The following is a 15882-nucleotide window of genomic DNA, read 5'->3' as shown; positions in this document are numbered from 1 at the left end:
GTGAGATGACACATATGCAAAAGGTATTATATAATCAGTAACAACTGGATCAGATGCTAACAGGGAGATTTCAATTATCAAAAGAGCAACTGACCTCTCTCTCCATAAAAACGAAAAGTGCGTTTATAAGAGGTAGGAAGAAAGAAAATTAGAAGACAGATCATGCACATGTGGAAAAATGTAATGCTAGTGTGGTGTTAAAAAGTGGATTTTTAAAAGAAAATTCATGGAATTTCTAACAGACTACTAGTCTGACACTGTTCTAACAGTGATTAAGGAGGATTAAGAGATTGTTTACTGTGTGCCTCTGGCTGGTGGAGCACTTCCTTGTTTACAGAGGGAGGGCTCCCAAGGGAGGCTTCCAAGGCTCCAGAAGCAGTTGGTGGTCAGCAAGGATAAGATCATTCTCAGTGCCAATCGGAAAGGGCCTTGGGGGCTTACTGGTTTCAACCCAGACCTTCAGGCCTCAGCTCTGATTAGGGGCCAGCATTTGAGGAGAGTATACCTATTTTCAGGGAATGAAGCAGGTAATAAAATGGGGGAAGGAAAGCCAGCAGCTTATACAAATGCAGCTCAACCAACACTTTGGGACCAAAGGGTTCTTTCATGACAACAGAAATTTGTACTTTGAAATGTAGATTTCTTTCTTTTCATATTTTGGGGAATAATCCTTTTTCTTTTCCCTATTTTTTTTAAGCCTTCTTCAGTACTTACTAGAGTTCTTGTTGAAAATGCCAGCCTCTCACTGTGCTCAGGGGAACAAGAAGGAGGAGGGATATGAAGAGACTCCCTGGGGTCAGATCTATCAACATCCACTGTACTGGGTGCTTTAACATCTGCTCTGTTCTTTAACTTTGCAAAACCCAAGTGGTCAGAGCCTTTCTGCCCAGGTCAAAAGTCTCAAACAGAAACAGCTTATATACCTTGGGAATCAAGTTAAGGAAAGCCTTAGGAATCAGAGGGATAAACCCCAAGACAATTAGAAGCTCCTTCTACTGGTGAGGAAAGTGAGGCATCCAGGCTTCAGAAGCAGAGGCTTGCATTTACCCCCAGGGTCAGGATCATACATGTGCTTCCTTAAATCCTGAGGCCTGAGTACTTGCTTGCCTCACTTTAGTCCCTGCCCAGATTCTAGAATTTTCAAATCCTGAAAGGAATTGGAGTTTATATTTTGTTTTAGTAAGGGAGGCCACTCCCTTACAAGAGTCCTGCCTTAATAAATGATGCTTGATTTTATTGAGCTGGTTAAAATAAAGAAAAAAAAAAAAAGAGGGAGATAAGTAATAAAAAAGAAAACACTAGATTTCAAAGAAACCAAACCCAATTAAAAAAATGTCTAGGGGCGCCTGGGTGGCTCAGTCAGTTAAGAGTCTGACTTCGGCTTAGGTCATCATATCGCAGTTTGTGGGTTCGGGCCCCGCGTCAGGTTCTGTGCTGACAGCTCGGAGCCTGGAGCCTGCTTTGGATTCTGTGTCTCTTTCTCTCTCTGCCCTTCCCCTGCTTGTGCTCTGTCTCTCTATCAAAAATAAATAAACGTAAAAAAAAAAAAACCTTTTAAAAAAATGTCTGAATAGGAATCTAAAGATTATTTTTCTTTTCTTAATATTCCCCAACAAATAACCCTTTACAGAGCAAAGGCAACTATAATCTGAATTATTTATAGAGGGAATAAACCATTTCTTAAAGTCTTTCTGATTCTTCAGAAAAACTTCCTTTTTGGTTCAACTTTTTATCATCACAAATAAAATAAATGTATTAATTCCCTGACCAATAGGTACCTATTTGCTATAATTCCTACTCTTTTTTTTTTAAGTTTGTTTAATGTTTGTTTGTTTACTTATTTATTTATTTAGAGGGCGTCTCCACATGGGGGAGGGGCAGGTAAAGAGGGAGAGAGAGAGAGAGTTCTGAGCAGACTCCACACAGCCAGTGCAGAGCCCGATATGGTTCTTGAACCCACGAACCGTGAGATCGTGTCTTGAGCTGAAATCAAGAGTCACTGAGCCACCCAGGCACCCCTATAATACTTACTCTTAACAGAGACACTGATGTGTCTCCGACATTTACTCAAGTAAGCTTAAAAGAGAATGGAGCCACACTTTATACCAGTCAAAAGTAAGTGTATGGGTGTTTTGTGGTAAAGAATGTTATTAGGCTGGAGCCTAAAGAACTAGATTCAAATCACTGAGTTTTCTTATATATAAATGTAGGAATGGCATTAAATAAGCTCTAAAGTCCTTTATGTAGAAGTCTGTGATCCTATTTTAGGATTAGGTAGCAAGGAATGGGGGCCAAAGACTCCATACAGAGTAAAATTCAGATAGAAATGCTTCATCGAGGTGAGGAGGGGGCAATTCAATTTCTGTTTTCTCTAGTAGCCCTAATTCTTGCTTACTGTTCTTAAAATTCCCAGGCCAAACTGATAAGTATTTATTCCAAGACCAGCTTGAACTGAATAAGAGTAGAAAAACATTACCTCCCAAGATGACATTTCATTCATGCAGTCAATAATTTAGCAAATATTTACCATGCCTCTGCTTTATACAAGGTGCTGTGCGGTGCAGAATGTACAAATGGGCAATCTCTGAACTTTAAAGTTGGTAGGTTGTCCTGCTCAGTAAGGACACACATAAGCAAAAAAATTGGAGAAGTTCCACAGGAAACCTACAAAACCCAGTGGTTGAAGCATAGCTTTCTAGCTTGGAAAGCTGGTCTCCATTTAAAGCTACCTACTCATGGGGCTCCTGGATGGTTCAGTCGATTAAGTGTCTGACTTCGGCTCAGGTCATGATCTCATGGTTCATGGGTTAGAGCCCTTCATGGGGCTCTGTGCTGACAGCTCTGAGCCTGGAGTCTGCTTCAGTTTCTCTCTCTCTCTCTCTGTCTCTCTCTCTGTCTCTCTCTCTCTCTACCTCAACCCCACTTGCACTTTGTCTCTCAAAAATTAATAAACGTTAAAAAAATTTTTTTTAAAGCTACCTACATAGAAGAGGTTAATTCCCTTCAGTTTCATAATCTATAAAATGGGGATAATAATAGTACTACTTCATAAAGTTGTTGAGAGGATTAAATGAGAAAACAGGCTAAAGCACCTTAAAATAATGCCTGGTACACAGTTAATACCCAGTAAATGTTAGTTGTTATTGTAGTTTTTATTGGAGTTTAGAAGATTAAGTGGTTGATTTGACTCCAGAGAAGGAAGAAAAATTTCATAAGGAAGTCATGTTAGAACTGGGCATTGACAGATGGAAACAGGACAGTAGGAAGGAAAAGGAAGGAGAAAAGAGAGGGACAAAACAAAGAGAAATCCTTGGTGTAGCAAGTAGTTCAATTTGGCTGGAGTGGAAAGTTCCTTAACAGACACAGTGGCTGCAACCCCAATCAAAATAGCACCAGCATTCTTCACAGAGCTATAGAACAAACAATTCTAAAGTTTGTATGGAACCACAAAAGACCCTGAATAGCCAAAGTAATGTTCAAAAAGAAAACCAAAGCTGGATGCATCACAATCCCAGACTTTAGCCTGTATTATAGAGCTGTAATCATCAAGACACTATTGTATTGGCACAAAAACAGACACATAGGCCAATGGAAGAGAACTAAAAACCCAGAAGTGGGCCCACAAATATACGGCCAACTAATCTTTGACAAAGCAGGAAAGAGTATCCAAGGAAAAACAAAAACAAAAACAAAAACAGTCTCTTAGCAAATGGTGCTAGGAGAACTGGACAGCAACATGAAGAAGAATGAACCTGGACCACTTCCTTATACCATACACAAAAATAATTTCAAAATGGATTAAAGACCTAAATGTGAGACAGGAAACCATCAAAATCCTAGATGAGAAAACAGACGGCAACCTCTTTGGCCGCAGCAACTTCTTACTTGACATGTCTCCCAAAGCAAGGGAATAAAAGCAAAAATGAACTATTGGGACCTCATCAAGATAAAAAGCTTTTGCACCACAAAGGAAACAATCAACAAAACTAAAAGGCAACTGACGAACTGGGAGAAGATATTTACAAATGACATATCAGATAAAGGGCTAGCATCAAAAATCTATACAGAACTTACCAACCTCAACAACTGAAAAACAAATAATCCAGTGAAAAAATGGGCAGAAGACATGAATAGACATTTTTCCAACGAAGACATCCAGATGGCAAACAGACACATGAAAAGATGCTCAACATTGCTCATCATCAGAGAAATACAAATCAAAACCACACTGAGATCCCACCTCACACTGGTCAGAGTGACTAAAATTAACAACTCAGGAAACAACAGGGGAACCTCTTGCACTGTTGGTGGGAATGCAAACTGGTGCTGCCACTCTGGAAAACAGTGTGGGGGGTTCTTCAAAAAATTAAAAATACAATTACCCTACGACCCAGCAACTGCACTACTAGGAATTTATCCAAAGGATACAGAAGTGTTGATTTGTAGGGGCATATGCACCCCAATGTTTATACCAACACTATCAACAATAACCAAATCATGGAAAGAGCCCAATGTCCATCAACTGATAAATGGATTAAGAAGATGTGGTATATGCATACAACGGAATACTATCAACAGTGAAAAAAAGAATGAAATCTTGCCATTTTCAACAATGTGGATGGAACTCGAAGGTATTATGCTACGTGAAATAGGTCAGTCAGAGAAAGACAGATATCACATGATTTTACTCATATGTGGAATTTGAGAAATTTAACAGATGATCATAAGGGAAGGGTAGAAAAAATAAGATAAAAACAGAGAGGGAGGCAAACCATTAAGAGACTCTTAAATACAAAGAACAATCTGAGGGTTTATGGGGGAGGGGGTATGGAGGGGTGGGAAAAAATGGGTGACGGGCATTAAGGAGGGCACTTGTTGGGATGAGCACTGGTTGTTATATGGAGGTGATAAATCACTGGAATCCATTCCTGAAGCCAGGACTACACTATAGGTTAACTAATTTGAGAGTACATTAAAAAAAAAAAAAAAGTAGCTCTACAAAGCAATAAAATAAATTAAAAAATAGAAACAGTGACATGATATGCAGTTCAGAACACCACTGTAGAACTTAATATAAATCACTTAATTTTTTTCTATTAATTTCCCTTCATCCCCACTTATGTCCTAGAAATTAACAGTAGTAAAAATTAGATGAAGTGTTATTATTAATATAGATAATGTAGTCAGCATTACATATATGTAATCCTATTCGGGTAGGATTACATCCTATATGGGTACATAAACCAAAGTATCTAAATCCAAAAACCTTATGTATTTTCCCTGAGCCTTTCTGGAAGCAATCTGTCAAGTTTGAAAAAGCACTAATAATTCTTAAGACTAAGAATCAGAAAACACATTCCATGCCAGGTAAAAGTCACTTAACCCTCTGGGCCTCAATCTTCTCTTAATAAAAATGTATATACTACTATTACTTCAGGATGGATGGATAGAAGAAATGCTAGAATGGTGGTAAGGCTATTGTAGGAAGGGAAAAAACTTGCCAACCTCCTTGGGTAGACATAAAACACAAAGGCCACAATTGATGTAAAAGCACTTTACATACCTGATAAATCTCATATAAAACACAAGGAATTTTTCCTGCATACCACATACAGAAAGGCAGGAACTCTGGACCAGAAGGTGGTGGTAAATGATTTTATATATATATATATATGTCTATGTAGAATACATAATATATATAATATATAATATATATATTACATATATATAAATGAAAGTTTTGGGGTTAGATTGACTTAGATCTGAATATGTATATTATATATTATATAAATATACTATATGTATAATATATATAATATATATTATATATATATATATGTTTATATAATATATAATATATATATATGTTTTGGAGTCAGATTGACTTAGATCTGAATCCTGTCAGGGCCTGTCATACAAGTTCTGTGACCTGAAAGCAAAACAGCCTGAACTACTGTGTTTCTTTCCTGCTATTGATGCGATTTTACCAAATACACAATGTCAGTCCTATAATGGTTTTTCCCCTCACTGCTCCAGCCTCTTACAAGCACCTACAGGATCTAGTGACTTACATTTCAGAAATTCTTGTCAGTTTCACCTTATTATTTTAACCCTTACGCCTCCTTTTAGGGCCATTCTGATTTTTTCACTTTTTTTTTTTAAGTGTCTGAGATTTCCCCCCACCATCACCATTTTTTTAAAGGCAGTTAAGCCTAAAATTAATTAATCATAATTTTACCTCTTCCATCAAGCCCCTCTTGACCCTCCTAAACATAATCTATTACACTTGTTTATGTGTCCTGCTCTCTGTAAGTGCTCAACAAATGCTTCTAAAGTTACTAATATTGACAAGTTCACAGTTTAATTGGCAAGTATCAGAAACATCCAAATGCGGTTAGCCAAATCTAAGCCCAATAAAAACGAAATTTTATTATATATTTTCAGGATATTTTTAATAATAGTGATATTTTTAATGTGTTGAGTAATATATTTAACTGTTGGGCAAACTACCTTTTTCTACATTTATCTGCAGGTAATGTATTATTTAATTCTCATTGCGTCCTTGTAAAATTGGTTTGGCAAGTATGATTTTCTAATTCATATGTGGGAAAACTGACCAGCAGTTATCTCTCTCTATGGTGCTGTGGAGCCCCATGAGAACTCAAACCTTCCACTTGTAAATCCAGTGCACCAACTCCGGGAAATTCTGCAAACAGACTGCAAAAATGAAAAACTAAAGAAACTTACTTTTTGCAAACAATATGGAAATGAATAACAATGGAAACATCTGCCAAGAACTCATATGTAATAAACATAACCATCAATTGGCAAGATATGTTTAAAATGTAGGCTCCATTAAATATTTTTTTAATGGACGGATAGTATGGAAGGCATAAAATATTTCCATTGTATTCCTGCTATCCAATTTCAACTTGAATTAATTCCCCACAGAACCTATACTAGGATTATAAAAGGGATTTCACTATTTGGAGAAAAAAGACAAGAAAGCTGTGTCACAGAATGTGCAATGTGATACTTATCTCATGTACTATGCCTTAAAGCTACAAATGGGAGTGGACCCCCTTTGCCTCCTACCCCATCCACACTGAGCCCAAAGGGGCTTCTGATTAACACTTGTCCAAAGCCCACGTTATCTACTTTTTTTTTAAATTTACTCTTATTTCAGATATATGTCAAATACGCATTGCTAACAAAATCTGTTGGCTTCTGTGACCCCTGGGTCGTGATAATAAGGATTATCGTCTGCTAATAATACCTTAGTTTGTTTTGCAGGTCAATGAGGCAAAGTGGAAGTTACCTCTTGGAAGTAACTTATCTTTGATCAGTGCTACCAGTAATTTCAGGATCACTAGCACAACCGTGAGAAACAGACGATTATAAAAGTGTCCAAAGGGTAACTCCGGCTTGGCCAACCCGACCTCAAGCCCTGGTGCCAGACAGGAAGGACGGAGACTGGGGGCGTTCAGTCCCCAGTGTGCAAAGTAACCGACAGCTTGTCCATCCCACAGCTCGGCGCCGGATGGGATGGAGGCCGGGCAGGCAGGCTTGCTGTGGCCCGGGGGAGGTTGAGTGCACACCGGGTTGAAGCAGTGACCTTGACAACCCCTCCGCCGCCCCGGGAGGCTCGGGGTGGACGCAGGGTTAGGGTAGCGGCGCGACAGCCTCCAGGTGGCCCGGGGAGTCTCAGGGCGGACGCAGCGCGGGGCAGTGGCGGTATCCCACCCCCACCCCCACCCCCCACCCCCCCACCCCCGAGGCTGAGCCTCGCGGGGGTCTCCCGGCTCTCCCGGGCACCTCCAGCTGCGGGACGGCGGGGCATCTCGGGCGGGGTTCGGGCGGGGGACCGGGGCTTCCGGGACAGCAGTTGGGGGTCCCTCCTCCGCGGCCGGGCGGGAGGTGGGCCCTACCTCCTCGGTGGCCGTGGGGCAGTAGGAGATAAGCACGAGCGTGGTGAGCAGGTTGATGGCCAGGCCCAGGAGGGTGATGGAGTTGGGGGCCATCCACAGCGGGATCCACTGGAGCAGCCAGGTCCAGTAAACCTGCAGCGGCGGCTCGAGCAGCGAGACGCCCGCCGCGCTGTAGCGGTGCTCCTCCAGCCGCCGCAGCTGCGCCGCGCTCAGCGGCTCCGCCAGCGCCTTCAGCCAGCGCGGCGCCGGCCTGGCCCCGGCGCCCGCTGCCATGGCCGCCTGCGGGCCCTGCCGCTTCGAGGGAGCGCGGCCCGTGCCCGGCGCCAGGGCGGGGAGAGGTGAAGGGAGGGGCTTGCGGACCGGGGCCTGTGGCTGCCGGGTGGGACTCTCCGGTCGGGCTCGCTCGACCGAGGTCGAGGTCAGGCGGGGCCGCCCCAGGTCCCGGGGCCCCCGCCCCCAGAGCGGCCCGGCCGCTGGTGCGACCGCGGGGGTGGAGTGAGGGCGGGGCCTCCGGGGAGAGGACCTGGGGGAGGGGTTGGGGAGAGTCCGGCGAGGTGTCAGGGAGGGTTGGACCGGCTCTCGCTGGCCACCAGGTCACCACTAGGGTCCCGCCAACAGTAACTTTCTGGTTGGCGTGCAAGGGCCCTGACTTCCCCAAGGGGCTGATGCACCTGCCTCTAAAGTTCGATTCTTCTCCAAGGATGTCTGGTCGGGCTCCCGTGAGGAAAAACTCCTCGCTAGCTGGGCAGTTAGAGGCTAGTTCCTCTAACCTGTGGTCTTGTGCACAACTCTTTTCTCCTGGTGTGGGTGTGCCCTGGCCTTTGGCTAACTACTGAAGGACGACGCGGCGTGTGGAGTCTGGCGGGAGGGGAGGGCGGTTGGTTGTGTGAGAACATGATTTTGCACATCTTGGGTCACCGGCCTCATGGCCCCATCTGTCTGTCCAAAAAGAGGTCCTACTTGATAAACGCACCACAAAAACAATTCTTCTTCCAACCCAAAGAACAGGGGCCCTTTAGCTCTATAGAACTCTCTCTGTGGGTTCAAAGACCAAGATATTGAAAGGAAAAATCAGGACTTGAAAAGGCTTGCTAACAAGGGGACTGAATGGTTGAAACTCAAATGCCCTTTTTTCAGAGCATCCAGTACCAGTAATTGGACATTTTTACACGCAGCCTTCTCTGGCGATAGAGGACAGAGATCCAGGCAGCGTCCTCCCACTATACAGTGGACTGAGCACACTTGCCACACAATGGTAGCTCACCAGCCCCTTACCTCACAATGCACCTCTTTACACAGGGGACATCCTGCCATAAACATTGCACAGCCTGAGATAAGCCTCCCTCTTGCCTTTTTTTACTTCCTGGTTCTGATCTTTATGCAATTTTCTAAGGCATAGAACAAGCTCAGAGACTGCTTTCAAGACAGTGTGTTAAGAAACATGTATCAGCAGATGCAGTTTGTCCCGCAGGATTCACATTATGACACCTCGGAGAAGAGTCAGGAAACTACTAACAGCCCACCACCTGTTTTAGTACAGCCCACGGGCTAAGTATGGTCTTTACATTTTTAAATGGCTGAAAAAAAATCAAAGGAATTTTTTTGATGCAAAATTATATGAAATTCAAACTTCAGTGTCACAAATAAGGCCACGTTTATGCTTCACATATTGTTTAAACTACTTTCTCACTCAAAAGCCGAGTTCTGTGGTTGTGACAAACACCACACGGGCCTGCAAACCCTGGAATATTTACAGTCTGGTCCCTCACAGAAAAAAAGTTTGGTGACCCCTGCCTTAGGTGTCTATAGACCAAACCATTCTTTGGATATATACCTCCTAATCTTTCATGTGAAGAAAAAAGTGCTGAAAAATGCAGGAAAGGAATCAGAATGACAGAGATCCATTTTTAACTATGCTGGTTTTATGTACAGTAAACTTGGAGACATCTGTTTTTTTAATTTATCAATGCCATGAAAAATCCAGGGTGAAATCCTTTTTCACATCAATAAATTTAACTATATTACAGATAATTTCTAGTGCACATCAAAACATCAAAGGAGAATGAAAAGACACAAGCCATAAACCAGGAAAAGGTATTTCCCTGAAATAAAACCCACATTGACTACTACCCAGATTATATAAAGAATTCCTAAAATCAACAAGAAACAGAAAAACAATCAACTGGGCTTATATTCAGATACCTGTAAGAAAAATCCCCAAAATCTGGTGACATAAACAAAATAAGAGTTTATTTCTTTCTCGCATAAAAATCTATAATTGCAGTGGCCTCATGATCATCAGGAACTCAGGCTCTTCTGTCTTTCTCTTCTAACATCCTCTCTCTGACTTGTACCTTAAGGTAATTACTTGGTTCTGAATGGCCTCTGGAGCTCCACCCATTCTATTTGCATTTCAAGTAGACGGAAAGAGAAAGGGAGTGAAAAAAAAAAAAATAATAAGTTGGATACCACTCAGCCAAGCCAGCAAAATAAGGTGCTTTTCTAAAATTCCAAACCAACACTTCTACATGCATCCCACTAGCCCAGAACTTAATCACGTGGCCTTGAGTGCAAGTATTAGCAAGGAGGAATAGGAGGGGACAACCATTTTGATAAATAATCTGGCATTATCTGGTAAAGTTGAATATGCACGTACTCTAGCACCACAATTCTGACCCAGGAGTACATCCTAGAGAAATTCTTGCACATGTGTCCTAGGAGATAGGTATAAGAATATTCATCTTTGTACAATAATCAACAACTATAAATACCCTAAATGTCCACTAATACTGAATGGATAAGCTGAGGTATTTTCACACAATTTAATATTATACAGCAAGTTTAATATAGCAGTAGAAAATAAACCATAGCTACACTTATTAACATGAATTGCACAAGTATAATACTGAGAGACAGGAAAAAAAGCAAGTTACAGAAAAAATGCACATAATATGATTTATTTAATTCACACAGAGTTCAAAAACATGTATGACTTTGCATTTAGGAATATGTACATATGTGACATAAGCTATGAAGAAAAGGAAAAAAAATGATATATAAAATTCCAGAAATGGGATTGTAGAAGGGCACACAGATTGATTCCAAAGTATTGGTAATTATATTAATTAGGATACAAAACCCCATGGTCTAAGTATTTTTCTCTCACCTATTGTCAGGGAATTCTGGGCTGGTATGGCAACTCCAAAGTGTCAGGGACACTGATTCCTTCCATTTTATTAGGACGTGATGGTGATCTGGCTGTGACATCTGTCACCCCATTGATCACCAGGGTTGATTCGGCTTATCTGGCTGGGTAGGCGGGTGTCCCCTTCTTCCCTCGCTGCTGCACGTGCATCCCTCCTGAAGCTGTGCACTCCGTAGAAGAGGACGACCTTCCCCAATACAGGAGGATCATTCTTTGGTCAAGGGTATATGAGTAGTTGCGCTCCCCTGCTAGAACCTCCAAACAAGTTCTAGAGGTCCATTTTATTAGACTGTCACCCTCAGGATGTTGCCCCTTGTCCTTGTAGTAAAAAATGACTAACCACAAGTTCCAACCAATTCAAATGGGAAAAAAGAGAAGCTGTGCTCTTTTCCTTGCTAGGGCGTGGCCTAAAATTGTACCTGTTTCTTCTGCTCTTATCCTATTGGCCAAAACTTGGTCACATGGCTATGTGTAGCTGCAAGAAAGGCTAGAAACGTAGTTTTTAGCTGGCTAACCATTTTCCCCTGTAAATAATTTCTGTTATTACTGAAAGGTTGGAAAATGGATATTGAAGGGCCCTTTTGCTATCTCAGCCACAATTTAAAAAAAAAATTTTTTTTAACATTTATTTATTTTTGAGACAGAGAGAGTCAGAGCATGAACGGGGGGGGGGGGGGGTCAGAGAGAGGGAGACACAGAATCTGAAACAGGCTCCAGGCTCTGAGCTGTCAGCACAGAGCCTGTCGCAGGGCTTGAACTCACGGACCGCAAGATCATGACCTGAGCGGAAGTCGTTCGCTCAACCGACTGAGCCACCCAGGCACCCCTCTCAGCCACAATTTTTAAACTAGGTAGTAGGAACATGGTATTTATTTTATTTATGCTATATATGTGTAATCATTTTTCTTCGCAAATATGGAATATTATATCATCAAAAAGGAGTAAACGTAATAAAAAATTAAAAGCACATTTTCTCTAACACTCATACTCTTAAGCTGCTTTCTACCCTTGTTTTTTGGGGAAAATTTTTGGAAATGTCAAATGAATTCAAGACCTATTAAGGCCTACCTGTCTAATGTCAAAGAAAAGTAGATTAGAGATTTCCCATTATTTCACCTCTTGAATCGTGGCTTCCTTTGATTACCATGGTTTATCACATAGTGATTGATGTTCACAAATTTTCCATTTTTGAACTAACATGGTAGCTTACATTTATGAGCTCCACTGAGGCACTGTTCTAAGCATCAGGAGTTATTTCATTTAATATTTTAAAAATCCTATGAAGTAGGTATGATTCTCATCCCCATTTGCAGATTTTTTTCATTGGATCCCACTGAGGTTCAATAACTTGCAATGACTGCACAACTAGAAAAGTGGTAAAACCAGGATTCAAGACCACATAGTTTGATTCCAGAGCCTATACTGCTAACCATAGCTAAATGCCACCTACTAAATTACATATATAAATATTGGACTTAGATGGATATTTTTGTCAATATTCAACTGTCCAGTTTCTATATATCATGTAGATTTTATGCCATTCTAGATATTATGTAAAAAATGGTTTTATTTAAATACTGAAACTGATGAAGAATTCCCTTGCTCAGATGCCTTTGGTAAAGTCCAACCTCCCTAGCTTGGCATTTGAAGGCTGAATCTACTTTTCCAGTCTTACCTCCCAAATATCTCCTCTAACCTCGCTTCCCTTTCTAAGTCTCGTGCTCCAACTTTCATTAGCTGTTGCCAAACACACCCAGAATTTTCTCATGTCCTGATTTTCTCCCTGGGCTTGGGGAGTACCTTCCATCCCTCATTACCCCTAAAACATTGCCCGCCAATCAAGACTCAGCTTAAATTCCATCTTCTCTGAGATGACCTTGCACATTCTTCCAGTTTGACCTCTCCTGCTTCCACACAACCAGAGCCTTTGTACTTGTATTCCGCTCTGTCTTTGGTCACTTACTTATATACCAATCTACCTCTCACCCAGCTTATAGAGTACTAGGATCACATTCCTGCACTGAGTGTGTTCCTCAATACCTGGCACTCAATAGACATCCATACTTTTAAAAAACTTTTCATTTTGAAATAATTATAGACTCAGAAAGTAGCAAAAATAATACAGAGGGGTCTCTTGTACTCGTCACCTACCCTCCCCCAATGGTAACATCTTAACATATTCACAGTACAATAGGTCCACAAATTTTTACTTGATTGTTTAGCTAAACTGAATTTCTTTCCCAAAAGAGAAAGGATATCTTGGTTTTACTTCTGCTTCTCTTTGTGTATGTAACTTTCACTTACATTTCAAAACTCCTTCCTCAGCATCTCAGCCAACTTCCCACAAAAGGTAACATAGTCTCATATAGTCAGATCAGGTGCATCTGTTGTGATATAACGGCTTCAAAAAGCCACTGATTTCCATTGGTTTGGAAAAAGGCATGGGTTGCAATCAAGAAATCACTGGCTAGGGTTGCCTAGCTGGCTCAGTCTGATAAGCCTCAGACACTTGATTTCGGCTCAGGTCATGATCTTGCCATTAGTGGGTTCACGTCCCCTCTCAGGCTTTGCATTGTCAGCGGGGAGCCTGCTTGGGATTCTTTCTCCCTCTCTTTCTGCCCCTCCACACCTCTCAAAAATAAAAAAATAAACTTGAAAAAAAAGAAATCATTGGCTAGATTTGGGGTGTAGCAGAATGTTATCATTTAGGGAGTCAAGCTGTGTGTTTAGAGGTTTAGACTCATAGGATGGAGTATTTATAAAGATTAGTATGGTTCTGCAGTTCTTTTTTCATTTACTTGCTTTGATCTAATTTATGTTTTTATAGTTTTGTACTTTAAGACTTTAAAGTCCATACTTTATAGAACTATGATACCTTACAAAATCCATGAGCAGACATGCAGTGTTTAATAGTAGGTTGCCAAAACCCTTTGCTCTCTTCTTTTACAAATGCTTGGTTTCCTGAACGAAATCAGAAAACAATATTTCACAATATAGTCCCTGAGATGTTGTAATTGTGCTTTTTATCTGAAATTGTGAAAGCAATTTAGGATTAAGGAAACTGATTTCCCTCAGAGACAGTTCTTAGCACTCTTTTTTTATATCCTTTAACCTTTTTAATTTGTTAACCTTTTCTGAGTTCACATCCTACTGCTTTAAGATTTTTTCCACAATATGATTTGAGGAGCACTAGTGGGAATGTTCTTCCTCAAAAATTCCTTCTTCAGCAGTCTAGGGTGCCTGAAATCCTACGAGTTATTCCTGTCTTCCGGTTAGGGCTTTTAGGAGTGACAGGTTAGGTCACATGTCAGTGTTAAGTTAGGTTGTTATCAGGAATACTTTAGGAGGGGCACTTTTATCAGACTGACTTTCTTTTGGGCAGGTGAGAGACAATGGCCCCAAATAAATATCCATATAAGGAGCTAGAGAGAAAGAGGGCTGGAGCCACACCTGTCCTGAAGGAACAGGTACAGGACTCACCTGGAGATCCTGTTACAATAAAGGTTCCGAGTGAGGAGATGTGGAGAGTGCATGGTGCTGAGTTTTCTTTCCTAACATGCTCCCGGATGATGCCCATGCTGCTGGTCACAAGACCACATTTCAAGTGCAACATCCACTCTTAGAAGGCTTGGGTATAGGCATTGCTCTGAAGAAGCCCTTTAAACCCCAGGTGGAAGGGGGCTAGGGCAGAACAAAGAGAGAAAGCACTGGGGGCAGTTAAGGGACAAGAAAAGAAAGACCAGTTTGGCTCACTTAATTCTGTTTAAAGCTGTTTTTTTCCAGGACAAAGAAGAGTTAGATGATAGATAGATAGATATTTAAGATTTTGTATTTTATTTATATTTCTGATTTTATATTATATATATTACATATATATGTATATATTTATTTAAAACTCATTACATAATGTTCTCACCAGTGGAACTGAGATCCACTTGTTGGTCCCTGGTGAAGGTGTTGGCTGCTGGTTGTTGATGAGGCTTTTCTAAGATTATGCCATGCTTCCAAGAACTGGGACACCTTTAGCTCCCTGACAGTGTGTCTGGAACAACATCCATTGGAAGATCTGGGAATAAAAAATGGTTTTGTATTAAAATAAACTCCTATATCACAGAGAAGAATATAACATGTGCATAAAGTTCAATGGGTAAGCATACAAGGGGTTGTGGTGGTAGTCTCAGGCTATGCTCTCAGGTTCTGTCCAAGGTTTTCTTTTCTTCTGCAAAGAGGAATAGGGAGGGTGGTGGGGGACAGGTTAAGAAACCACTGCTGAGATAATGCCTGTAAAACACAGAAGTAGGTGCTTTTTAAAAAATTTTTTTTTATTGTTGATTTTCTCTTTGCCATTTCCCCTTTCTTTAGTTCCTTGCCTTGTGAGGTTATTTCTGGCTTCATTTTTATCTCACTGCTCTTGATTTCCCCTCCCTTGGTGAAAATAATAATGTGTTAGTCAGTTCTCCTTTTCTCCCCCTGGTCTGATGTTGATTCTTGGTCTTGCCCTCCACCAAGCCCCTTCTTGCCATCTCCTGCTGATCTGTCCATCACTCTTGCTTAACTTCCTCAGAGAGTGGAGTTACTACTTTGGTGACACTTTGGTTCAGAGTCCATGCTTGCTATTATGAGGACTCAACAATCATGGAGAAACTTGTCTCACCAAGGAACTCCTACTATTGCTACCTAATGTTTGTTGAACCCTAACTAAGAGCTATTGACAAGTGAATAAAGTCACCCTGTGCAGAGATGCTCTGC

The 15882-nt window shown here is 41.2% G+C and overlaps 1 protein-coding gene across 3 annotated transcripts in view; it reads right to left on the bottom strand.

Moving 5' to 3' along the window:
• The window catches only part of CHPT1 (choline phosphotransferase 1), a 35131-nt gene extending 26737 nt beyond the window's left edge, over positions 1–8394 (bottom strand). Inside the window, exon 1 of one of the 3 annotated variants that reach the window (XR_006205053.1) lies at positions 7929–8391. Coding sequence is in view for 2 of the 3 variants with exons in the window: in XM_042947513.1 (XP_042803447.1) it covers positions 7929–8201 (273 nt within the window). In the remaining variant the exon portion in view is untranslated. Of the gene's footprint in view, positions 1–7928 lie in introns of all 3 variants that reach the window. The other 2 variants (XM_042947513.1, XM_042947512.1) reach the window with 2 other exon arrangements.
• Positions 8395–15882: the final 7488 nt, after the last annotated feature.

The sequence above is a fragment of the Panthera leo genome, chromosome B4 (genome assembly GCF_018350215.1).
Source record: "Panthera leo isolate Ple1 chromosome B4, P.leo_Ple1_pat1.1, whole genome shotgun sequence".
Classification (NCBI taxonomy): domain Eukaryota; kingdom Metazoa; phylum Chordata; class Mammalia; order Carnivora; family Felidae; genus Panthera; species Panthera leo.
This window is presented reverse-complemented; position numbering and strand designations above follow the sequence as displayed.